The sequence below is a fragment of the Ranitomeya variabilis genome, chromosome 7 (genome assembly GCF_051348905.1).
Source record: "Ranitomeya variabilis isolate aRanVar5 chromosome 7, aRanVar5.hap1, whole genome shotgun sequence".
In the NCBI taxonomy this organism is placed as follows: Eukaryota; Metazoa; Chordata; class Amphibia; order Anura; family Dendrobatidae; genus Ranitomeya; species Ranitomeya variabilis.
In genome coordinates this window covers 7,639,355-7,665,791 of record NC_135238.1, presented here as the reverse complement: position 1 = coordinate 7,665,791, position 26,437 = coordinate 7,639,355, and the positions used below count along the sequence as shown (strand labels likewise).

At 45.0% G+C, this 26,437-nt stretch overlaps 3 protein-coding genes across 3 annotated transcripts in view; 2 read left to right on the top strand and 1 right to left on the bottom strand.

Moving 5' to 3' along the window:
• LOC143785139 (transmembrane protease serine 9-like) overlaps positions 1-1,236 on the bottom strand; it is a 36,376-nt gene extending 35,140 nt beyond the window's left edge. The window contains exon 1 of the mRNA XM_077273822.1: positions 899-1,236. Coding sequence (XP_077129937.1) covers positions 899-941 — 43 coding nt within the window. The 5' untranslated portion in view covers positions 942-1,236. The remainder of the gene's footprint in view (positions 1-898) is intronic.
• A 9,160-nt stretch (positions 1,237-10,396) lies between these two features.
• Positions 10,397-15,114, top strand: LOC143785257 (serine protease 33-like). Its single transcript, XM_077273989.1, has 4 exons — positions 10,397-10,620; positions 11,125-11,399; positions 13,051-13,220; positions 14,797-15,114. Exons 1-4 carry the CDS (start codon positions 10,397-10,399, stop codon positions 15,112-15,114), a joined length of 987 nt encoding a protein of 328 aa, XP_077130104.1.
• Positions 15,115-15,887: 773 nt separating this feature from the next.
• LOC143785140 (transmembrane protease serine 9-like) lies at positions 15,888-26,056 on the top strand. Its single transcript, XM_077273823.1, has 8 exons — positions 15,888-16,094; positions 18,937-19,211; positions 20,122-20,291; positions 20,725-20,959; positions 22,803-23,007; positions 23,097-23,368; positions 24,825-24,994; positions 25,106-26,056. The coding sequence occupies exons 1-8, from the start codon at positions 15,982-15,984 to the stop codon at positions 25,373-25,375; spliced, it is 1,710 nt and encodes a 569-aa protein (XP_077129938.1). The 5' UTR covers positions 15,888-15,981; the 3' UTR covers positions 25,376-26,056.
• Positions 26,057-26,437: the final 381 nt, after the last annotated feature.

Genomic DNA, 26,437 nt, shown 5'->3' with positions numbered 1-26,437 from the left:
ACACAGTGAGTACAGATAATGTAGTAGATGTCACCTGCAGTCCTATGTAACACCACAGATAACACAGTGATAACTCTCTGAGTACAGATAATGTAGTAGATGTCACCTGCAGTCCTATGTAACACCACAGATAACAGTGATAACTCTCTGAGTACAGATAATGTAGTAGATGTCACCTGCAGTCCTATGTAACACCACATATAACACAGTGATCACTCTCTGAGTACAGATAATGTAGTAGATGTCACCTGCAGTCCTATGTAACACCACAGAAAACACAGTGATAACTCTGAGTACAGATAATGTAGTAGATGTCACCTGCAGTCCTATGTAACACCACAGATAAGGCTACGTTCACATTTGCGGTCAGCGCCGCAGCGTCGGGCGCCGCAGCGGCGCCGCATGCGTCATGCGCCCCTATATTTAACATGGGGGCGCATGGACATGCGTTGTGCTGCGTTTTGCGCCGCATGGCCGCAAGCGTTGGACGCAAGAAACGCATCAAGTTGCATTTTTTTTGCGTCCAACTTTCGGCCAAAAACGACGCATGCGGCGCACAACGCAAATGTGAACGTAGCCTAACACAGTGATAACTCTCTGCGTACAGATAATGTAGTAGATGTCACCTGCAGTCCTATGTAACACCACAGATAACACAGTGATAACTCTCTGAGTACAGATAATGTAGTAGATGTCACCTGCAGTCCTATGTAACACCACAGATAACACAGTGATAATTCTCTGAGTACAGATAATGGAGTAGATATCACCTGCAGTCCTATGTAAGACCACAGATAACACAGGGATAACTCTCTGAGTACAGATAATGGAGGAGTAGATGTCACCTGCAGTCCTATGTAAGACCACAGACACTATGTACATGGTGATAGTCTCTTACCCAGGTGTAGGGCTATCAGCACATACAGCAGATTGCTCTCCATGTCTTCTCCTCTCGTTCCCTTCTTGGCTTGTCACTACGTTGATGGAGCAGTTGTCATTCTTGCGCTAACACTTTGTTCTAGAGGGAATCTGGTATTTTACTGTCCTGTTTATGGTCAGGCTTTATGACATCTTTTTTTCCTTATTTGACTCTTCTGGTAAATAAACAACAAAATATAAAAGAAACTCCAATATGTGAATCACAGGTCGAATGTCCAACCACCACTTGTCCCCAGTTACAGTAGGTATGGAACATATTCAGACCCATTGCTCAGACAATCATATTTAAGTCACATGCTGTCCATTGCCTTGTGATCCTCCTTGAGATGGTTCTACTCCTTCATTGGAGTCCAGCTGTGTGCAATTAACCTGATAGGACTTGATTTGGAAAGGCGCACACCTGTCTATATAAGACCTCGCATCTCACAGTACATGTCAGACCAAATGAGAATTATGAGGTCAAAGGAACTGGCCAAGGAGCTCAGAGACAGAATTGTGGCCTCCATAATCCTTAAATGGAAGAAGTTTGGGACCACCAGACGTCTTCCTAGACCTGGCTGTCCAGCCAAACTGAGCAATCGTTGGAGAAGAGCCTTGGTGCGAGAGGTAAAGAAGAACCCCAAGATCACTGTGGCTGAGCTCCAGAGATGCAGTAGGGAGATGGGAGAAAGTTCCACAAAGTCAACTATCACTGCAGCCCTCCACCAGTCGGGTCTTTATGGCAGAGTGGCCCGACGGAAGCCTCTCCTCAGAGCAAGACATATGAAAGCCGCATAGAGTTTGCTAAAAAACACATGAAAAATTCCCAGACTATGAGAAATAAGATTCTCTGGTCTGATGAGATGAAGATAGACCTTTTTGGTGATAATTCTAAGTGGTATATGTGGAGAAAACCAGGCACTGCTCTTCACCTGCCCAATACAATCCCCACAGTGAAACATGGTGGTGGCAGCATCATGCTATGGGGGTGTTTTTCAGCTGCAGGGACAGGACGACTGGTTGTCATTGAAGGAAACATGAATGCAGCCAAGTACAGAGATATCCTGGATGAAAACCTCTTCCAGAGTGCTCTGGACCTCAGACTTGGCCAAAGGTTCACCTTCCAACAGGACAATGACCCTAAGCACACAGCTAAAATAATAAAGGAGTGGCTTCAGAGCAACTCTGTGACCATTCTTGTGGAGCGCCCTCACGTATAAGGGCAATGGGGTACTCGGCACCGGGTCCTTCGGTTCGGGGGATGTCACGGTTGCATGACCTGGTCCGTGGCCCTTTGAGGGGCGCCCAATAAAAGGGGAAAGTTTGTACGGTGTTCGTGACGCCACCTGTGGTTTTCGGTCAGGGTGACCGACGCTGCTTAGGGGTCCGCTGGGGTGATGTTATGGCAGAAAAATGGTATACTTTCCCACAGGTGAAGTGTATCCCCAGGGCTTCCCAGAAGTGTAGGTGGTGATGGTGGACGATGTAAGGCGCGGTGAATAACGAGGACACAAGGTTGCAGTCTCTTTACCTTTTACTGGAAGCTTCAGCATCCACAGTCCAGAGCACCAGATCACAGGGCAGGCAGAGTCCGGCCGGTCCGAAGGCAAATCCAGAGTCCCCTTATCCAGGTGGAAATCAGTAGCCTTCCTACTAGCACCTGTGTGTTGTAGTACCTCCCTGCTGAGCAACTCGGTAAGGTCCTCACAACTTTTGTGGATGTTTCTGATGTTGTTTCTTCCTCTCTGTTCCCCAGATGGTATGAATAGGACAAACCCGTTTGACTGATGGCCTGAGGCTTGTTTGTAGGGACCCTAGAGATGCCCCGACCCCCACAATTTGCCACCGTGTCTTCATAGGTATAGGCCAACTTGGAATTGACTGTCCTGCTGGTCTCTGAAGTAAAGCGTAGAGTCAATTACTCCCTCGGTGTTCCGGCCACCGGCTACGCACCTCAGAAGGAGGCTGCTTATCTCAGGGCAGAACTCCTCCTGGTGTTATCTCCTTGTGTTGTGACTTCGTTTCTCACTCTCTACAACACAGTTCTCTTCATGTCCTTTCTTAAGATGCTGCCGCACGTGGTGCAGGCGCAGCTCCTTAGCTTTCTATCCTGCTAGGCCTCTGTCAGGATCCCACCCCTGACAGGGACCCTCTGTCTGCAGCTCAGATGTTCCTCCTTCTCCCCCTGTCTGCCTGACAGGTACTCACTGGGTCAAACCCAGGCAGCGTCTGACTAACTTTCTATCCAAACCACCAGTTTTACCCTTCTGTGAGGAGTGCCCTACTAGATAGCAGCATGGCTCCCCCTGGTGGATTGAAGTGTGAAGTGTGGTGTACGTTTGGTGATACCTGGAAGGATGAACTCCTTTATTATCTTCGGACGTAATATCACTCCCCCTGGTGGAAGAACGACATTACTGCAACGACCAGGACTCTGGGGCGCTGCACTTGACTGGGCTAGCCAGAGCCCTGACCTAAACCCAATTGAGCATCTCTGGAGAGACCTGAAAATGGCATCCACCAACTGTCATCATCCAACCTGACGGAACTGGAGAGGATCTGCACAGAAGAATGGCCGAGGATCCACAAATCCAGGGGTGAAAAACTTGTTACATCAACCCCAAGAAGACTCATGGCTGCACTAGCTCAAAAGGTGCTTGTACTGGTTGATACATAAAATGAGAATAATGGGGATAGGGGAGAATATGTGTAAGTGGATTGAGAGCTGGCTCAGGGATAGGAAACAAAGGGTGGTTAATAATGGAGCACACTCGGACTGCGTCGCGGTTAGCAGTGGGGTACCACAGGGGTCAGTATTGGGCCCTCTTCTTTTTAACATATTTATTAATGACCTTGTAGGGGGCATTCAGAGTAGAATTTCAATATTTGCAGATGACACTAAACTCTGCAGGGTAATCAATACAGGGGAGGACAATTTTATATTACAGAATGATTTATGTAAACTAGAAGCTTGGGCTGATAAATGGCAAATGAGCTTTAATGGGGATAAATGTAAGGTCATGCACTTGGGTAGAAGTAATAAGATGTATAACTATGTGCTTAATTCTAAAACTCTGGGCAAAACCGTCAATGAAAAAGACCTGGGTGTATGGGTGGATGACAAACTCATATTCAGTGGCCAGTGTCAGGCAGCTGCTACAAAGGCAAATAAAATAATGGGATGCATTAAAAGAGGCATAGATGCTCATGAGGAGAACATAATGTTACCTCTATACAAGTCACTGACCACACTTAGAATACTGTGCACAGTTCTGGTCTCCGGTGTATAAGAAAGACATAGCTGAACTAGAGCGGGTGCAGAGAAGAGCGACCAAGGTTATTAGAGGACTGGGGGGTCTGCAATACCAAGATAGGTTATTACACTTGGGGCTATTTAGTTTGGAAAAACGAAGACTAAGGGGTGATCTTATTTTAATGTATAAATATATGAGGGGACAGTACAAAGACCTTTCTGATGATCTTTTTAATCATAGACCAGAGACAGGGACAAGGGGGCATCCTCTACGTCTGGAGGAAAGAAGGTTTAAGCATAATAACAGACGCGGATTCTTTACTGTAAGAGCAGTGAGACTATGGAACTCTCTGCCGTATGATGTTGTAATGAGTGACTCATTACTTACATTTAAGAGGGGACTGGATACCTTTCTGGAAAAGTATAATGTTACAGGGTATATATACTAGATTCCTTGATAGGGCGTTGATCCAGGGAACTAGTCTGATTGCCGTATGTGGAGTCGGGAAGAAATTTTTTTCCCCAATGTGGAGCTTACTCTTTGTCACATGGTTTTTTTTTACTTCCTCTGGATCAACATGTTAGGGCATGCTAGGTTAGGCTATGGGTTGGACTAGATGGACTTAAAGTCTTCCTTCAACCTTAATAACTATGTTACTATGTTATTATGTTACTCAATATTGAGCAAAGGGTCTGAAGACTTATGCTTGATGGTCACAATTTAGAGCTGAGACATAGAGCTTGATGGTCACAATTTAGAGCTTAAGCATAGAGCTTCATGGTCACAATTTGCAGCTGAGGCATAGAGCTTGATTTTCACAATTCACAGTTGAGGCATAGAGCTTGATGGTCACAATTCACAGTTGAGGCATAGAGCTTGATGGTCACAATTCACAGCTGAGGCATAGAGCTTCATGGTCACAATTCACAGCTGAGGCATAGAGCTTCATGGTCACAATTCACAGCTGAGGCATAGAGCTTGATGGTCACAATTCACAGCTGAGGCATAGAGCTTGATGGTCACAATTTGCAGCTGAGGCATAGAGCTTCATGGTCACAATTCACAGCTGAGGCATAGAGCTTCATGGTCACAATTCACAGCTGAGGCATAGAGCTTGATTGTCACAATTCAGAGTTCAGACACAGAGCTTGATACTTTCCCTTCTGAGCTGAGGTACTTCGCTTTAGGTTTACTCTTCAGAGCTGGGATATGAAGCTTGAGGGTTACACTCCACAGCTGGAAGTATAATTGATGCACTTCAGAGCTAAGGCATGAGGCTTATTGATTATTATCAGCAACAGAAAGCAACTGCAACCAGAGGGCATTGCATCTCACAGCCGTGGGTCCACAACCATATCATGGGTACTGTGTTGGCTCAGACCCCAGCGAAGCCCGGCTTGCACATTCAGCCGACTACAGACCCAGGTAAGTGGACCTTGCCTAAAGCCAACTGTGTAGCTCTTCCCTTGAAACTCACGCTCATCCGGCACATCTCAGTCCATCACTCATAAAGACCTAGTAGTCGTTCTCATCTTGACCAGTGTGTTAATGGCACAAACATACAAGGTGTGCCGCCATTCTGAATTTGTGGACTCTGGACCAGTCCTGCAGAGACCGACTGGACCCATACGGCATTTGCAGAACTGGTCCAGAGTTACCAAATTCAGAATGGTGGCACACCTTGTATGCCATACGTGCCCCAGTCGGCCTCTTATCTACAGCGACGCTCCTTTTACTGCCTTTTAGGAGGGTTTAGTTAGAATCGTCATCACTTTCTGATTTGTTCTTCTATCCTGAAATGCAAAAAACAAAATTCTGTAAATTACAACATTTTGGAGTGAAGAGAAAGGTGTGAAAATCTAGTAAAGTTCCAGTCGCTGATTTCACCCATCTCATGTCTCTGCTCCTCACCTTTCTGCAGAACCGCAGCCATAACACCGTCACAAATCCAAACTTAGAAGATGTCATGTGTTTATGGATGAAACATAAAGGTGATTTTACTGCTCAATGGCGCCATAAAGCCACAAACCACCAAGTCGGCATTTTACAGGATGTTGTGAAATTCCATGTGTCCTGAATCACATCCGGAAATGTTCTCTGCCGTCACCAACTCTTGGCTTCTGCAGCAGAGTCTTGTTTTTGGGCTGGGTTCTCATCAGTTGCCTTAGGCTCCATCGTGGAGATCAGATGGACATCTGTTTAGCAGGGTGAGCTGGCGGTTGGCCTCCTGAGGACACTTTATGGCCGCCGGTGGTGATCTTAGGCTTGAAAGTTGTTACGTTATAGTAATAATAATTAATAATAATAATTTTATTTATATAGCGCCAACATATTCCGCAGCGCTTTACAACTTATAGAGGGGACTTGTACAGACAATAGACATTACAGCATAACAGAAATCACAGTTCAAAACAGATACCAGGAGGAATGAGGGCCCTGCTCGCAAGCTTACAATCTATGAGGAAAAGGGGAGACACGAGAGGTGGATGGTAACAATTGCTTTAGTTATTGGGACCAGCCATAGTGTAAGGCTCGGGTGTTCATGTAAAGCTGCATGAACCAATTAACTGCCTAAGTATGCCTAAGTATAATGTCCCTATCATTTGTCTCTGCTCCTTTGCTTTCATTTCAAGATTAAATCTTTTACAAATGCGTGGTTGCACGTTGTCGGCAGGAATATCATTGAGTATTGAGCTCGGCACCTGGTCCAGATATTCACCTGCTCAGCGTCTCCATATGTATAATGTGGGTAGATCGATCACTTACCGTAGGTCAGACGTTTGCCCCCTGTTCTCCATAACATAAGGATTATAAGACTAAAGTGCGGACCAGCGGTTTGCTAAGACAATCCTGTCCATTTTATGGTGGCACGGGTCAGAGCAGAAAATCTTATGATGGCCAGCCGCAAGGACCAGGAGCAGAAACAAGAAGTTCTCAGAGATGAAGTGCGGTAACTTTATATCTTTACTTATCCTCATCTTTCCTGGTAGGTCAGATATGGGGTTGTACATGTCTTCTGTTCCTATAATTTGTTTTATTCTAGAAGATGGTTCACACTGCGGTTTTTTCAGGCATTTTCTCTAGTGGTTCCATTCTAAATAAAACCCACTTTGCTCTTCACACATTCAGGCTTTTCAGGATTTTCTAACTCTTTGGCTTCTCCTAGCGCTGCTCCTGGTTATTGACACATCGCTCGCTTCGGACGAGACGGCCTGGGGCGGCACCGGACTCGTCTGGTCTCTTCCTATCTGAAGAACTGGAGCGGTGAATCGGGGCCCGTGTGCACATACCCTGAGAATTGTTTCACTGCTTGGATACAGTGATCAGGGAAAGATTTCTGGAGATTTTGGACTAGATACAATTTCCTTTTTGTCTTTCTGCTTTCTTTTACTTCAGTTTAAACTGGATCCAAAGAATAAAAACCCCAATAGGTAAAGTCCTAAGATTAATAGTGGTAAGAGAGTGGGCAATGTGGACCCCTTCTGGGAACTCGGTCTGAGGGCTATGGGAAACTGTGAGCATAATGGAAGAGATAAGAGATGTGATCGTAGCCCAAATAAAAGCCGAGGCAGGGAATGCAGCAGCTATTTTATGGTAAGTCTGGATAGTGAAAGGATGTACTAGGTCAGCCATAGTGATAGAGTGAAAGCCATAAAATATTGTAGAAAACTGTAATGATTGTGTGTGACAGCAGAGTAGGGTGTAGATTAGTTTGTTAGGGTAGTAGAGTACTTTCATACATGTTTTTAAGGACAATTTGGGACTATGTAATACTTTCAATTCGTTTTGACTTTTTTTTCATTCAGCAAATCTGGCAAATTTAGATTTCAAAATATTTGGCCATCAATAAAAATGGTGTGAGATATGGGCCTTCATTGTGAGGAACTGCTCTGGAGCCAGAAGACATGGAGTACTTGGGAAAGAAGACTCTGGGACTCCTCGAAGACTGGTCGGATCTAGAAATGTATGAGGATAAACTGCTCACTATTCATTATCCGGGGGCCATACGGTCCTCTGATCTCATCGGATGGATCTACGGCTGATCGCGGACTTCACTATAATATTATAACATAGAGTAGATCTCTGGAAGGAACAGGTTGGGGTCGGCTCTCAGGGGCCCATATCTGATTTCTATTGTCCAGTTGAGTAACGTGAAAGTTTCATTAGAATTGAAGAAGATAATGAATCTGATCCACAAATGAAAAGAAAAATCACACTCTGAAGTTCCGCGCAATAAGTGAATCACAAAAAAAAAAATTATTGGGTGAAATATATGAACTAATTTACAGCAATTTTCAGGAGTTTAAATTGTGGCGCACGAAGCATTCACACTAAAATCTGCAACTTTTCACTCCCATAAGGTGACGAAGACGCTTCACCGGCTGCAGATTTCACAGGACGGATCGGGGTCTCTTTGGGTTTTTCTAAAGGAAACATCGTGAAGTTTTAGGCAATAAAGATTGTACATATCGTTTCAGACACAGTGGGCATAGAGTTAATATTTAATGTAAAGTTCTCATTTTTGATAAGAACCAGTTCATGATTTCAGTGACGGGGAGCAGTAGGATAAGGAGGTAAACCAGCGGCATCCAAGGCTCTCGTGGTGGCACTTTCATTGATGGTACGTGGCCTCAGAAATGCCTGGACAACTAAAAAGACAAATCTTGGGCCATCTAATTGGGAAGCGGCAAGTTTAGAGATGCTGCGCTGCTTGACATGCCGAATCCTGGCCGATGGACACCAACCTCTCCAGACCACCCATCTCCAAAGGAGCAGAATGAATGAAAAAGTGGAAATGGCCAATGGATTGTGTAGAGAATTCATCAACATCTGGGTTGAGAACGTTCTCTGTGCACTTTGTAAAACTTAAAGTCCTGCCATCACATAGTCCCGGACAAAACATCACTACCCGGATCCAGAAGCGGACATACATGTGCTTCTCACTAAATTAGAATATCATCAAAAAGTGAATTTATTTCAGTTCTTCAAAACAAAAAGTGAATCTCCTATATTCTATAGAGTCATTACACACAGAGTGATCTACTTCATGTGTTTATTTCTGATAAAGTCGATGATTATGGCTTACAGCCAATGAAAACCCAAAAGTCATTATCTCAGTAAATTAGAATAATTAACAAAAATCACCTGTAAAGTCTTCCTAAGCGGTTACAAAGGTCCCTTAGTCTGTTTCAGTAGCTGTCCACACTGTGAAAAGTACCAATACCTGGTGTAAAAACAACAGTATCACTGGGCTTGATTGGCAGCAAACTCTCCTGACCTTAACCCCATAGAGAATCTATGGAGTATTGTCAAGAGGAAGATGAGACACCAGACCCAACAATGCAGACGAGCTGAAGGCTGCTATCAAAGCAACCTGGGCTTCCATAACCCCTCAGCAGCACCACAGGCTGATCGCCTCCATGCCACGCCGCATTGATGCAGGAATTGATGCAGAATGAGCCCGACCAAGTATTGAGTGCATTTACTGATCATACATTTCAGTATGATAACATTTCGGATTTTACAATCATTTTTCAAGCTGGTGTTATAAAGTATTCTAATTTACTGAGATACTGACTTTTGGGTTTTCATTGGCTGTAAGCCATAGTCATCAACATTAACAGAAATTAACACATGAAGTAGATCACTCTGCGGGTAATGACTCTACAGAATATACGAGATTCACTTTTTGATGATATTCTAATTTTGTGAGAATCACTTATAGTAGGTACGAGTGCTATCCGTGAAAAATACAGCTAGAAATGGATGAGGAAAGGGTCTAATTTTTCCAGTTTCTGGACTACGTGAGATTGTGAATGACTTTGACTTTCTCATTGACTACAAAGAAATGTTTTTGTAAATTTCTGGTTGATAACTCGTCTTTCCAGATTAGACATGCGGTGTTTTAGTTATTTGTGCAAATAAGACGAGTTTAGTTGAATGCGGGCGGTACATGCACACAACCCAACTTACGAGTGAGCTTCTCGCTCTACACCACTGAAGACATGGAAGCCCAGAGCAAAGTCCGGGGAATGCATCTGGTGCTGCTGATAATGGCCTTCACTGGTGAGTACCTTCTTCTCCGTCAGTTGTCCTTGGGTTTCTTGCACTTCCATAGATCCACTACATGGGATTTGTCTTTATTGATGATTCTACTTATTGTAAGTCCTTACCTACATTTGGAACCATATCATGTCATTGACCCAATCTGGACACGTCTAAAGATGATTTCTTATGTTACAGTTCCCCTTTCTGCCTCCAATAACACAACATCATCCCCACCGGTGTGCGGCTCCCCGGTCTTCTCCAGCCGGATAGTTGGAGGCACCAATGCTCTCGATGGAGAGTGGCCGTGGCAGATCAGCCTACGTTATCATGGTAGCCATATATGTGGTGGGACGCTGATCTCCAGCCAGTGGGTCATGTCTGCAGCTCACTGCTTCTCAAGGTGAGTGATCACTGGGGTTTGGGAAGGACAATGATATGGCCGGAAACCCAGGAACAATTATCTCATGTTTTTCTTGATAATTAGCATTGGATGTGAAAATGATTTTCTTGGTTCCAGTAAGCTTTTCATGGAAGTGCTCCCCATTCTCTAGGAGCCTTCAGAGATGATCATAAAGGATGATTTCTAAATCTATTGTGTATAACGATATTATTGTGGGACTTAAAGGAATAAGATGGAAAAGCAGTTATGTAGCAGCATATGGCGCCTCATCACTATCAATTGGTGGTATTTTTATATCTGCAGCTTTTTATGTTACGAAGAATTACTTGTTGTCATTTTGTATAATTTAGATCATTGCGTAGTGATAGTTTACATTCTACAGATGCCGCAGTCGCCAACTTGACGTTGTTCTTTTCTATCTGTGGTCACCATTTTGCATTATACAAATATCGCAGTCTCACTATGGCTACGTTCATCCACCATATCCTCTCTTCTCATTCCCAGGCCTGTCAGTCCATATTCCTACACCATACAGCTGGGGAGATACCAGTTATCACTGGCGGACAATCATACAGTCACCTCTGATGTCAGTGACATCATCATACACCCCCTGTATAACACAAGTGATGGACTCCAAGGGGACATCGCTCTGGTGAAGCTCTCCAGTCCGGTCACCTACACGAGGTACATCCAGCCCATCTGCCTGCCCGCTGCCTCTGTCACCTTCCCCTGTGGCCTGGAGTGCTGGGTCACCGGCTGGGGCACCATAAACTCAGGCGGTAAGATGGCTTTATCAATTGTTCCTCAACTTTCAAAAAATATAATTACATTTTCACTAACTTATAGGACTATGTCCAGATAAATGGCAAAAGCACCAGAGAAGTGAAGACATGAGAGTAGGGAAGTGGAGAAAAGAAGGGAACAAGAAGCAAAATTCAAGACTTGGACTGCTTGGTTTGGCAGACTTTTGGTGGAAGGGGTTTACCATTTTGGCTGTTGCCTTGCGGTTGAGGTGCGCGAAATGCACCGGCTGTGGCTCAGTGGTTGAAGTATCTTATCGTGGGGAGTCTGTCCATTTTCTAGAGCTCATAAAGTGTAGACTCACAGTAAAGAGGCCACCATGAAATGATCAGTGGGCTTATGCAGTTTGATTAAATTGGACATCATGTAAAGAATAGCTGTGAAGTCCACAGGGGAGGAGAAGGCAATTATGAAGGTTGAACTTTATGCCCCTTTCCACAGTCCTCACCATGTTTTATGCAGCCTGAGGACTCACTATAATTTACAGAGAAACGTCACCTCCACTTTGACATATCTTAAACAATGTACTTATGATGAAGACCCGTGGTCTAACATAACTGCCCCCTATGTATTTTTGTACTTCTGAGTTCCTCACGTTTTGCATTCATCTGAGGTTACATCATAAAATAGATCAGTCACATCCAAGCTACAAATGAAAATTAGTGCCTGACATTGGTCATATCGGGGGAAGTTCTGACTGGCACATGAGGACCTTGGAGGACGGAAAAGGATCTTATGTGGCCGGTGAAGACTGTAACAGGGCATTTGTAGCTAAAAAATGCAGGAACAGGTGAGACATCTGATGATAGGAGATCTACTGTGTGAAGGGGCACTCAAGAACAAGGGGGACCGTAATAAGTTACTCTACATCACAATATGTGCCCAAGACTTCATTGCTCCTTGATTGGATGAGCAGCAACCAATGTATCACTAGTATTTGCAAAAAACAGTAGCTAATGTCCAAGGAACATCTTTCCCACCGAGGTCCATGGCCAATAAGAAAATCTGTATTTTATTTTCGAAGTTGTGAGGTAAGACATAAAGCCCTCAAGATACATTTAGACGAGCCAACCATCAGTGAACTGGGATTTCTATGAACGCTCAGGGTCATCAGCCCCTGTAGACATCAAGGAATCACCGGATGAACGAGCCACAGGATATTTTACGGCAGTATAAAAAATAATTATTGCACTCGGCAGCACATAACCCAGTGTAAACAGGAGATGTGCTGCCAACAACATGAAGCTGTATGGGGAGAGAACCATCGTAATAATGATCATTCTGTTCTCATCAGTATTCGCGAACAGGCCAGGTAATGAGCTTCGATCAACTTGTATATAGGCGCTCGTTAATGGCCTAACCCTCTAGATGCGTCCCTCCATAAAGACTCTGCACGGAGGCATAAATATGGCCGCATTCCTGGTTCATACTGACCGGCCACGTGCCTTTAATTTCGTTCAAATGATTTTTGTTCAGTATGACTAAATAGAAGGTTTTCTTCCCTATAGAGGTAGTACAGGGTGGCCGACGGGGTGCGTAAGCTTCAGGGTCACTTTCTTAATTGTAGCCATTGATTGGTGGTCTCCTTATGTCCCTGTTGAGTGTTCATCCATCCCCCTCTTTTTGCAGTCAATTTACCGTACCCCGAAACTCTCCAGAAGGCGATGACTCCAATCATTGACCGAGCCCGATGTGATGATCTCTACCACGTGGGCTCCAACACCAGCAGCAATATCTCCATCATCCTGGATGACATGATCTGCTCTGGTTACATAGATGGAGGCAAGGACTCCTGCCAGGTACTGACTTGTCCGATGCCACCACCACCCTGTGGCTCCCTCCTGTAGGCGCACAGCCATGTGTAATAACAACTGAGACAATATCACCTAGAACAAATCTTTCTGAGCTCAGAATTTGCTCTATGGTCCCATTTCAATATTGCATTTGAAGGGAACCCATCATGTAAAAAAACACCATTATCCTGCACATATAGGGTCAATATATAGCATTCTCCAGCCATGTGGCCGCCTCACTGAAAGACCAGCCACTGGGAGGACATGAGCTTTACTCCTTCTTCCGCTTCTTGCTTTCAGTCATAGAGGCGTGGCCGGCGCGGCCTCAGTCACCTCTCAGAACACAGGGCACAGCGGCTGTGACCGCACCTTGGCACTGACTGACAGCCGGCACTGACTGACAGCCGGCTCTGTACTTACACATTGCTGAGCCGGCTGTCAGTCGGTTGTTTGTTTTCAGGTTGGTTTTTGTTTTGTGTCAAATTCTTTGTATAAGTTGGGCCAATTTAAAGTTTATTTTCTTCTTCATCAGTTTTATCATCTGTTCACCATAGTAGATGGGGTTTTGGAACACAACAATGCAAAAAAAAGCTAACAAACAAAACTAGGGGATATTTGAACAAAAATTCTTTAACTCATGAGCGCCATTTTGAAGAATTTGTTGTAAAAAGCAACAACAAATGCCATATGTCAGAAAAGAAAATGACTTAAAAGGATATCCTCAAGTTGTCTCTTGAGCAGCTCAGAGCTCTGCAGTTGCATTACAGTTTTCTTCCTGCCGGACATGTGGCCGGGGCGGAGCAGAGATGTAATATTAGTAGAACTATAAAGCTCTGCACAAGTTCTGCTGCAACACATTCATCAGTGGTTTGTTCTGAGTCTACACTGCCATCACTGGATATACACATAGAGATAACAGGGCATTTAAACAATGCTCCGGCCAGTGAGAGCAGTGACTAGGGGATCTGCACTGGAAGAAGCATATGTGGGGGCTGGTAATTTTGCAAGATTTATAACAGCAGATTGTCAGGAGCTGAGAAGGAGGGGTATGTGAGCAGATAACTTCAGTATAGAAATCAATGGGCTGCAGAGAAGTGGCTGGGATATTAGGAGTTAACCCTTCACCTATGCACAGTGGAGGAGCTCCATGGAAACCAGCTGTACACTATGAAAGATAAAAGCCCTCACAGCAGGAGAATTTCAGCAGATAGAAAAAGCAAGTCAGTTCCAACTTGCTTATTTTCATGATGTCTAACTAATTAAAGCAGTTTGATAACTGGATAATACCCCTTTAATAAAAGCCACAAACAACGAATGGAGCTATACATTTGTTGATGATGATGGTAGATATATCTGTATAGTGATGGGGTGATCGTCTTTGTTTTCTTGTTCCTGGAGTAACGTGTCTGGATGTGGTTGAGAATTTAGGACCGATATCTGTTGATGTCCTGGTGGACAGCGATGGACATGGTCACCTTCATATTACATATTTTTCACTCTCCTTTGGTCTGCCAGATGAGGATGATTTTGTAGGATGACATTTTCCTCTTTCATAATTTCCGCTGAATCATATTTCTTCCAGGGGGACTCCGGGGGTCCTCTCGTATGTAAAGTCCAAGGCGTCTGGTACCAAGCCGGTGTTGTAAGTTGGGGAGATGGATGTGCTCTATCGCATCGCCCCGGGGTGTACACCCTGGTCACAGCCTACACACCATGGATCCAGCGCTACGTGCCGGATGTGACCTTCAGTGACCTTGGGTATATACTGCCACCTTCCATAGACTGTGATGCAATTATTGGGACACCCGCATTGCCTGGTAAGAAGGAGACCCTGTCCTGTCACCATGTTCCCGTGGTGCAGACTCTTGTTATAACAATCATAGTAGAAACATATTTTTGATTATTTTTCTAATTGAGTTGAAAAACATTTACATTTGGGAAATTGGTAATTCAGGCAGCAGAAATATGTGATGATCTCTAGGAAATGTTCTTACATTATATTACTTTCTCTGAAAGGTTTATCTACAGTGAATGAGCCTTACCGGATAAGTCCCAATTATTGCGTTACTATCGTCTAACCCAAGAATAAGGGGTAACATACTAATTGCTGGGAGTCTCTGCGATCCCGAAATCAGGGCTTTGGAACAAAGGAACCAAGCTCTGAAGAGCCCCGACATTAATGGAGGTGCACATGCTCGGAACCTTCTGTCCGCCGTTGCTTGTTCGTGTTACGGCCATCACCTTTCAGGGCTGATATACAACATCCTATAATGCTGTATATCTGCCCCCAACCCAACTTGGAAGAGAAGAAAAATAACTTACTCATCTCTGGGGTGGTTCCTTCCGAGGGGTGTCACTCTTCTTGGACATGTGCCTTCCATGTTCTTATGATGCCGTCCTCCTTCTTGGTTCGTGTGGATGACGCACATGCGTACTTATCAAAGTCCTGCAGTGCGCAGGTGCCGGGAAACGTCAGAGAGGCCCAGCGTCTGTGAAGGGACGCGTCACAAGAAATGTCACCGTTTCATTTATTGTAAGGTCTTCAGAACATATATCAATATCTGACTCCTCTGCGATTTCTTTACATTTGTCAAAATGAGAAGAAGCTTCCATAAATCTAGTTATGTGATTCTTTAATGTTGTTTCAGTGTCCAGTTCTTCATCTACAACCACCCAGCAGCAAACGAATTATACCTCATTCCCAACCAACAGCTCTGTGTGTGGCGCCCCGGTGGTCTATAACAGGATTGTGGGGGGCACGGATGCTATGGATGGAGAATGGCCGTGGCAGATCAGCCTGCGCTACTTTGGATCTCATATCTGCGGTGGGTCCTTGATCTCCAACCAATGGGTCCTGAGTGCTGCACATTGTTTCCAATGGTGAGTCTCTCATGTGACAATGTATCTATAAAACGTGAGACAGATAAGAGGGGAGATCCCGGCTGCAGATCTTAGTCACTGAATTCTGGCCTCTCATTCAGCCCAATTTCCCCAGGTGTATAACATCTGCTACATTGCCCCGGATGTGTAACATTCAGTCTTTTGCTCCAGGTGTATAATCTCCGGCCCCTCACCCCCAGTGTATAACCTCCAGTCCCTCACCCCCAGTGTATTACCTCCAGCCCCTCGCCCCCAGTGTATTACCTCCAGCCCCTCGCCCCCAGGGTATAACCTCCGGCTCATCGCCCCAGTGTATAACCTCCAGCTCCTCACCCCCCAGTGTATAACCTCCGGCTCCTCACCCCCCGGTGTATAACCTCCAGCTCCTCACCCCCCAGTGTATAACCTCCGGCTCCTCACCCCCCGGTGTATAACCTCCGGCCCCTCACCCCCAGGGTATAACCTCCGGCTCCTCACCCCCCGGTGTATAACCTCCAGCTCCTCACCCTCCAGTGTATAACCTCTGGCCCTTCACCCCCCAGTGTATAACCTCCAGCTCCTCACCCCCTTGTGTATAACTTCCAGCTCCTCACCCCCCAGTGTATAACCTCTGGCTCCTCACCCCCCAGTGTATAACCTCCAACTCCTCACCCCCCAGTGTATAACCTCAGGTCCCTCACCCCCAGTGTATAACCTCCAGCTCCTCACCCCCCAGTGTATAACCTCAGGCCCCTGGGCCCCAGTGTATAACCTCTGGCTCCTCACCCCCCGGTGTATAACCTCCAACTCCTCACCCCCCAGTGTATAACCTCAGGCCCCTCACCCCCAGTGTATAACCTCCAGCTCCTCACCCCCCAGTGTATAACCTCAGGCCCCTCGCCCCCAGTGTATAACCTCAGGCCCCTCGCCCCTAGTGTATAACCTCCGACCCCTCACCCCCAGTGTATAACCTCCGGCCCCTCACCCCTAGTGTATAACCTCCGGCCCCTCGCCCCTAGTGTATAACCTCCGGCCCCTCGCCCCTAGTGTATAACCTCCGGCCCCTCGCCCCCAGTGTATAACCTCCGGCCCCTCGCCCCCAGTGTATCACCTCCGGTCCCTCGCCCCTAGTGTATAACCTCCGACCCCTCACCCCCAGTGTATAACCTCCGGCCCCTTGCCCCTAGTGTATAACCTCTGGCCCCTCGCCCCCAGTGTATAACCTCCAGCCCCTCTCCCCTAGTGTATAACCTCTGGCCCCTCGCCCCCAGTGTATAACCTCTGGCCCCTCGCCCCCAGTGTATAACCTCTGGCCCCTCACCCCAGTGTATAACCTCCGGCCCCTCACCCCCAGTGTATAACCTCTGGCCCCTCGCCCCCAGTGTATAACCTCCAGCCCCTCTCCCCTAGTGTATAACCTCTGGCCCCTCGCCCCCAGTGTATAACCTCTGGCCCCTCGCCCCCAGTGTATAACCTCTGGCCCCTCACCCCAGTGTATAACCTCCGGCCCCTCACCCCCAGTGTATAGCCTCCATCCCATCGCCCCCAGTGTATAACCTCCGGCCCCTCTCCCCTAGTGTATAACCTCTGGCCCCTCACCCCAGTGTATAACCTCCGGCCCCTCACCCCCAGTGTATAACCTCTGGCCCCTCGCCCCCAGTGTATAACCTCCAGCCCCTCTCCCCTAGTGTATAACCTCTGGCCCCTCGCCCCCAGTGTATAACCTCTGGCCCCTCGCCCCCAGTGTATAACCTCTGGCCCCTCACCCCAGTGTATAACCTCCGGCCCCTCGCCCCTAGTGTATAACCTCTGGCCCCTCACCCCCAGTGTATAACCTCCAGCCCCTCACTCCCAGTGTATAACCTCTGGCTCCTCACCCCCAGTGTATAACCTCAGGCCCCTCACCCCCCGGTGTATAACCTCAGGCCCCTCACCCCCAGTGTATAACCTCCAGCCCCTCGCCCCCAGTGTATCACCTCCGTCCCATCTCCCCAGTGTATAACCTCCGGCCCTTTCCATGCCATCTGCCTTTACTACCATGCATAACCCTATTCTGAGATGCACACTTCTACTTATAAAATGACAAAGCTTTATTGATACACAATTGACAGTACACAGGATTAATATGAAATTTACAGTGAGAAAACAGACAATGTGGCGTAAACGCAGAACAATGCGGTGAATGGATCAGATCTAGAATAGAAACCTCTTCATACTACGATATCCTTATATTCTATAGACCGATAAGTGGCATTAAAGCGGTTATCTGGTCCAAACCGATGCGTCTGCAGTCACTCGGGGTCACCTTATATACATAGGTGCAAGTTTTTTACTTAGAATTTTGGGACCGATCTGTGATATCTCTCTGTGGAGCACTGGGTGGCGCCATACAATCAGATTTCCCCGTAGTTCGGCCCTGATTATGGCAGAACGATATTAGATAGATGTCAATAAGAACGTTATTATTGCTCTATAAGCTCCCTGTATAGGAATCATACCTATACTGACCATACTGGTCACCCATACTGACCCCATTCCATTATCGCACACACAGCTCCGGGTTTTGCACATTTTCTGTCTGTTCATGTATATACATGTTATTAGAGCCCTTTATGGTCTTGTTATGGAGATACGAGTTTAATGCCACAGATCGGCCAATCAGAGGCCGGCAGATGACATCAGCTTGCCATTGATTGGTGGCATGGTAGTGACATCACGCTTCACCGGAACGCAGACGTCAGCTGCCGGCTACAGCGGAGGATGTTCAGCATCGATCCCTCATCCTTAATAAACAGAGGATAGAACGTCTTGTATAAAAGATCTGTATATTGTGACACCTTACAATGTGTCGTGTCATTCCCAGGCCTGTCAGTCCATATTCCTACACCATACAGCTGGGGAGATACCAGTTATCACTGGCGGACAATCATACAGTCACCTCTGCTGTCAGTGACATCGTCATACACCCCCTGTATAACACAAGTGATGGACGCCAAGGGGACATCGCTCTGGTGAAGCTCTCCAGTCCGGTCACCTACACCAAGTACATCCGGCCCATCTGCCTGCCCGCCGCCTCCGTCACCTTCCCCTGTGGCCTGGAGTGCTGGGTCACCGGATGGGGCACCATAAACTCAGGAGGTAAGAGACCACTTAGTGAACGATGGCGCCTGTGATGGATTTATGGGATTTTATGTCACCCAGTCTATGGTTCACAGTCTCACGTATAATTCTTCACATCAAAAACTAAAAAAAAAACCTTTAAAAAATGTATTTATTAGAGAACAGTGAATTAATTTGATGCAAATCTAATTGGTGTCAAATTTTAGGAAATTCACTGTACTGTATATGACAAACTCGAACAATTTGCAATTTGATTTCTGCAAATCGCAAAACAAATTCTTTAAGCCATTTTACCCAATACAGTATTAGTAAGAGAAGAATCACAAGACCTTTGTGGCCATGTGGACTTCCCTCTAACACTCTCCATCTATCTCGTCAAATGCCATTCTGAAGGGACTATCATAGCCTGTATAAAAGCCAAGATAAGGAATGAAGCGGCCAGCTTGGGGTGAATCTGGATAGTGAGCGGAAATCATAGCTCATAGCTTAGCGGGATGAAGGGAAAGGCATAAAATGCTAAATAAATATCACTGATAGTGTGTAACAGCACAGCAGGGCAGAATGGCTGCCAAACATTTTAACAGCCATATAGATTGAGGTCACTTTGATATCACTATGGCTGTGTTTGTACTAAGGAGCTTATAAGGGGTTGGATAAAGCCCTAGGAGACCTCAGAGTGTTATGCCATACTTGCAATTCACTGCAAATCTACTTTTCAGTAAAAATTTGACAAAGCTGGCTAAATCGAGTTTCAAAAGATTTGTCAGTCTCTAGTTTATTGAGCTTGGCCCAAAGAGTTCGCTCCCTAAAGGACTCGGGAGCAGATTCTTTTTTTCTATCTATCGATTTAGCTTTGACCTCTTCTCCTTGTTGGGGAGAATGTTCCAGGTTTCTGCTTAATCGAATCACATACTCTTGTTTTCCCCAGTTGATTTATCGTATCCTAAGACCCTCCAGAAGGTGATGACTCCAATCATTGACCGAGTGCGATGTGATGGTATCTACCATGTAAACTCCTTCATGGACGCCGATGACCCCATCATCCTGGATGACATGATCTGTTCTGGTTACAGATATGGAGGCAAGGACTCCTGCCAGGTACCAACATTTGTGATGAATGCGGCCACCCCCAGTAGGTGATCGGTGACATGTAATGAAGACAGGACAATGTGTATCTATCTAAGCTCAGCAGTCACACTTTATCCACACCGTGTTTGAGATCCTGAACATTTCAAATCCCCAATCTTGGGATGGTCTGACCTACTTCCATGTGTCTTGAAAAAGGTGTCTAGAAAAGACAAAGACTAGAAATCTATAGATATTTGTAGATTGTCCAGGCAGAGAATGAGAGATGTTGTCACCTTTCCATTACGCATATTCGCCTTTCCATGTCTGACGATTTGGAAGATTCTATATGGTTAAGATTTTTACTATTTTTATAATTTCCACTGAATTGTAAACTGAATAATTTGTGTTCTTTAAATATTGATCTATAATTGGAAATTTATGTAGAGTCGTTGATTTCTTCCAGGGAGACTCCGGGGGACCTCTTGTCTGTAAGGTCCAAGGCGTCTGGTACCAAGCCGGTGTTGTAAGTTGGGGAGATGGATGTGCTTTATCGTATCGCCCCGGGGTGTACACCCTGGTCACAACCTATACATCATGGATCCAGAGCTACGCGCCAGATGTGACCTTCAGTGACCTTGGATATATACCTCCACCTTCCATAGACTGTGATGCAATTATTGGGACAATGTCATCAACTGGTAAGAAGGAGACGCTGCCGTGGCATCATTACATTACATACATGTAACGGGCTACCGGCTGCCCACTGAACGAAGGATGGTCCAGACATTAGAAATATTACACACGATTAATGTTTCCTCTTTCCTGTAGATGGAAAGTAAATTTACTTTCTGTTAGACATAAAGTTCTTTTAAACTTTTTTTTTCAAACATTTCTCATATCACTGTATTTTAATAAAATACTGAATCTTTCGAACTTAACTTGCCATTAGAGATGGGTGGAACGATTCGCGGGACTCCGGTGTATCAACCAAATCAGTAGTCTCTTGGCCAGAGGCCGGCAAATATCTTTCCTTCCAGGATTCCTGGCTCGGCTTTTGATTAACCAGGGCGCCATAAATTAGAAGCTGCGCCGGGAATCCCAGAAGGTATTAGATTCGTAGAGTTGCCATCCAGTGGCCAGAGACTACTGGACCGGAGTTCCACAAATCGATCTGCCCCTCTCTAGTCGCTACCAAACCTAACTTCCTGGTCACATCTCCACAGTCTCATCATTATCTCCAAAGCAGGATTACAATTGATATATTGATATCTCAGGAGTCAGACCCAACTTTCACAATAGGTGACAGCTGCTCAGGTCGCGAAGCATGCCAAGGACTCTCAGCCATAGAAGATACATGGTGATCATAGCTCACCTCCTCTCGCTCCCTGCACAATGACCTCAGCACAGATCATAGAGAATGTCTACAACAGTGTTCCCCAACTCCAGTCCTCAAGGCCCACCAACAGGTCATGTTTTCAGAATTTCCTTAGTATTGCCTAGGTGATAATTGCATCACCTGCACAGGCAATAATTCCATCACCTGTGCAATACAAAGGAAGTCCTGAAACCATGACCTGTTGGTGGGCCTTGAGGACTGGAGCTGGGGAACACTGGTCTACAAGACTCTGACATTAAAGATAGCAGGTCATTGTCACTGTTAACTCCTCTTCCACCCTGCTCTGTGAACTCTGCACAGATCACAGAGCATGGCCACAACACTATGGTCTGTAAAGCATACAGTATCTCTGAATGTCACTAACAGTAGCTCAGGCAAGATTTCCACTCCTATAATCACGTACAGAAAAGCAAATATAAATTCTTTACCCATGGAAAAAAAGTTTTAAATTTAAAAACATAATGCAAGAAATTCATTATTTTTAAATCCTTTATTTTAATTTAAAAAAATCAAAAGAAATAAATTAAAGGAGCTAGAACTTAAGTTTTCACTTTTTGACAAATTTGCCGTTAATAAAACAAAAAAAAATATTCTTACAAAATAACATAAAAAATATTCAAGTGTCACAAACAAAGCCAATCCGGCTGCCGAGGTTCGTTAATAATCGGTTTATGATATGGTCCCAAATCCAAGACTGGAATGTTTCACACTCGTTGTGATGACGCGTACACTGGAGTAAGATGTGCCAAATTCATCAACAATGCGGCATATCTTTTAGGTCCTGTACGCCACTGAATTTTTATGGTGTAAATTATGATGGATTTTCCGGCTGAGCTCATCCACGCCCGTCCCGGCTCAGCTCCGTTAGCCTTTAAAAAATTAGGCTGGGACTGGTATAAAAATGGCAAAAGTCGCTATGTTTTTTGCACCATTTCAAATAGTTACTTGTCAGTAAATGTAAGAAATCTGTTTGATCAATCGGGGTTTATATGTAAGGGGCGGCCATGGTCACTCAATACAAGTCCATTATCTGCAATCAGAAGCTGGCTTAGATGTCTAGAGATGACTCAATGACTTTGAAGAGAGAAGATGTACTCGCCGTACTCCACCCAGTTGTTCATTACGTGTGCATTATGTTATTCCAGTGGCCAGTTATACCTCACCCCCGGCCCCAACCTACTATTCTGTGTGCGGCTCCCCGATGGTCAATAACCGGATTGTGGGGGGCACGGACGCTGTGGATGGAGAATGGCCGTGGCAGATCAGCCTGCGCTACTTTGGATTTGATATCTGTGGTGGGTCCCTGATCACCAACCAATGGGTGTTGACTGCTGCCCATTGCGTCCAAAGGTGAGTCCTAGGGTGTAATGTATATCATTTCCTGAAAACACCAAGTGATGTCACTGAGAGCCTCTATTCTTATGTTTCTTATTTCGAAGCTCTAAGAACCCAAACTCTTACCGTGTTTATCTGGGGAAATACCGACTGTCGATTACAGACGACCATGAATATTACGCCTATGTACAGCAAATTATAACTCATCCTACGTTTGTGGGGATAAAGGGTCCAGGAGACATCGCCCTGATTAAGCTGACTAACCCCGTCACCTACACCAAACATATTCTGCCCATCTGTTTACCATCATCTTCGGTCACCTTCCCTTCCGGACTGGAATGCTGGGTAACCGGCTGGGGAGACATCGGATCTGGTGGTAAGTCCTCCTTCATGATGCTTTGTTTTAAACTTTTGTGATGACCACGACATGTGACCATTGGAAATTCCACAAAAACGAGACAGTGTTAGTAGTTGACAGTCTCCCACTGATTGCTCTGATTTATGGAATTTCTCATTGCCGTTGCTATCTGTGATAGGAGACTTATTGGCACTAAATAGGTGGAAAGCTTCATGTCACCCAATGGCAAATGCAAAGAATAATTCATTATGGACAACATTTCCATCTCAGAGTCAAGGAATCATGGCCAAAATCTCTGTATAATATATCCAAAAATTGGTAAGGAAACCCCAGTATCTCTAGTCATGGTTGTTAAAGGAGTTCTCTACTGTGGCCTACACTACTTGTTAGAAAGTCTCTTCATCTGAAGCAGTTAACAAATTTATGATCCTGGTGGGACTCTGATCTAGGGGTAAACTTGGCAGTAGGTATTACATGTCCACGCAGTGCCACCACAGGAGGCTGTGAGCGTCTATTTGTGTCAATGGGCTGTCTATGGAATGTAGGACAGGACAGGTCCTCCAGAGCTATAGACACTCTGCCCCCAAAAATGAGGATCTTCTAATAAAAATGGGTTTTGTAAATTAGATGACCCCGGTAAGAATAATCATAAGACCTAAGGTTAATTGTTGCATAAATGCCAAATGAGGGATCAAAAATGTTTGGATTTCCATATTTTTATGCAGGAAAGAAATATATCTTGGTACCGTGTTAGCCAGTAGATAGAATAATATTTAGAATTGAGAGTCCTCAGTGGTTGATACCTTTTAATGGCTAACTGAAAAGATGGTAACAAATTGCAGCTTTCGAGACTACATACGTCTCTTCATCAGGCAAAGACTAAAACAAATTCTGAAGAATCACATATTTATGCACAACATAGTATAGGAAAAAAAAAAAAAAAAAAAAAAGGGTGAGGGGAAAAAAAACCAAGGATAAGCCAGGTGACATGAAGCAGAATTACCATGGGTGATAAACAGTTACGTCCATAAATATTGGGCCAATTCTTAGATAAGGAATGTTTTACCATGTGGGGGTCATCACAACAGACCCTAATCACAGGACAATAAAACATTCCTTATCTAAGAATTGGCCCAATATTTATGGACGTAACTGTTTATCACCCATGGTAATTCTGCTTCATGTCACCTGGCTTATCCATGGTTTTTTTTCCCCTCACCCTTTTTTTTTTTTTTTTTTTCCTATACTATGTTGTGCATAAATATGTGATTCTTCAGAATTTGTTTTAGTCTTTGCCTGATAAAGAGACGTATGTAGTCTCGAAAGCTGCAATTTGTTACCATCTTTTCAGTTAGCCATTAAAAGGTATCAACCACTGAGGACTCTCAATTCTAAATATTATTCATATTTTTATGGTCGCTGATCATGCCTAGATTTGATGAGATGTCTTACAATGACTTTTATAACTTCACAGTGTCTCTACTGTTTCCTGAGACTCTTCAAGAGGTGATGACGCCACTCATTGACCCCAAAACATGTGATGCCATGTACCACATAGGCTCAGCTGTGAACACAAACCCCAATATTATCCTGGATGATATGATATGTGCCGGGTACAATTATGGGATGCAGGATTCGTGCCAGGTACATCAAATTATTCATATACAGTTCTTCCTTTCCATATTGTATTGTAGTCACTCATCGCATCATGTCCACTGTTCAGGTAGTAACTGATTCTGCTTTCCTTCCATCCAGGGAGATTCAGGAGGACCACTGGTGTGTAAAGTACAAGGTGCATGGTATCAGGCCGGCATTGTCAGCTGGGGTGAAGACTGTGCTCTGCCGAACCGCCCCAGGGTCTACACACTCACCACAGCCTACCAGACCTGGATACAAGCATACATCCCAGAACTTAATTTTACTAACCTGGAATTTGTCGCAAATGGAAGTGACCAGCGTCTGGGTCAAGAACCGATGACTCTGATTCTTCTTACATTCATCTTAATGTTTTTTAGTTTTATTTAAGTAACGGCTCCAATGAATATTAAAAACCACCCCGGAAGTAAACTGAGAAACAGATGACCTCCCAACATATCTCATCTTCTGATCTTCCGTCGTTGGTTACAATACGGGAGGACAGTCTTTCGGAATCACCTGGAATCTCAATTACATAGTTAATCAGGAATTGTTTCTCCAAACTCCCTGTGGGTGTGAACATGTCCACATGTGAAGACCGCGTCTCATCCGGAGAACAGTAAAAGAATAGCAAGCCAGAAGTTTATTTCATGAATTATGGGAAATCCATTAATACGTGAAACTTCTCAAGTTATAGAAGCTATGATGAGCAAACTGATGAGATGAAATGAACGTGACCTGGATTTTACCAAAAAATTGTATTTCTGAATTTTTAGTGATTCACTTTGTTCAATTTTTGAGGACCTTCTGAAGGTTTGAAAAATTACAAAATAGTATACTCACCTTGCCGCTCACAAGTCCTGCCACCACGGCTCCCAGCCCGGTCCTCCCTTGGCTCTGGTGTCTTCTAGCCTAGAATGACAGGTAATGTTCTTTTCTGTGTCTTTCTTCACTCTCTGCCGGCTATTCCTGAGCTGAGGAGGCCTCAGACAATGCACATCATGATATCTAGATGTCACAATGTGGATTCTATAAGTGTTTACAGTGAAAGAAGACCAGGCTGGGTTGGAAAAACTTGGAAAAGAAAAGGAAAATGTCAATGTTCTGTTCACAACAGTGGTGCGTCTAATCGTGGGAGACACCACAGAAGTTCTCTTGCTGCAATTCTGGCCCTAGCGGGGGTCACCGGATTTTCCCGCTAAGCCACAAGTCTCTCCTTAATGTAGTCTATCAAGCTTGTTGAGACTCCCATGCACCAACCGGCCCCCTCCCAACATGAGACCCTAAACCCAGCTGACCCATTACCATAGAGACGTAGTCACGGCCCTGCTCACATGTACTGTCCTTCCGCAGTCACAGGCATGTTTCGCCTGCTGCAGTCTCCTCACAAGTTTTCTCATCTTTACCATCGACGGAAGTCTCTTAGGATTGGGTCAGAGTGGACCAGGCCTC

What these genes read in the sequence shown, in the direction of transcription:
- LOC143785257 (XM_077273989.1), top strand. Translation starts at nt 10,397, where the DNA reads ATGATTTCTTATGTTACAGTTCCCCTTTCTGCCTCCAATAACACAACA. An exon ending in GCAGCTCACTGCTTCTCAAG is followed by an intron (nt 10,621 to 11,124) that starts GTGAGTGATCAC and finishes TCTCATTCCCAG; the next exon opens with GCCTGTCAGTCCATATTCCT. An exon ending in GGGCACCATAAACTCAGGCG is followed by an intron (nt 11,400 to 13,050) that starts GTAAGATGGCTT and finishes CTCTTTTTGCAG; the next exon opens with TCAATTTACCGTACCCCGAA.
- LOC143785140 (XM_077273823.1), top strand. Translation starts at nt 15,982, where the DNA reads ATGGATGGAGAATGGCCGTGGCAGATCAGCCTGCGCTACTTTGGATCT. An exon ending in GAGGCAAGGACTCCTGCCAG is followed by an intron (nt 20,292 to 20,724) that starts GTACCAACATTT and finishes GATTTCTTCCAG; the next exon opens with GGAGACTCCGGGGGACCTCT. An exon ending in GGATGCAGGATTCGTGCCAG is followed by an intron (nt 24,995 to 25,105) that starts GTACATCAAATT and finishes CCTTCCATCCAG; the next exon opens with GGAGATTCAGGAGGACCACT.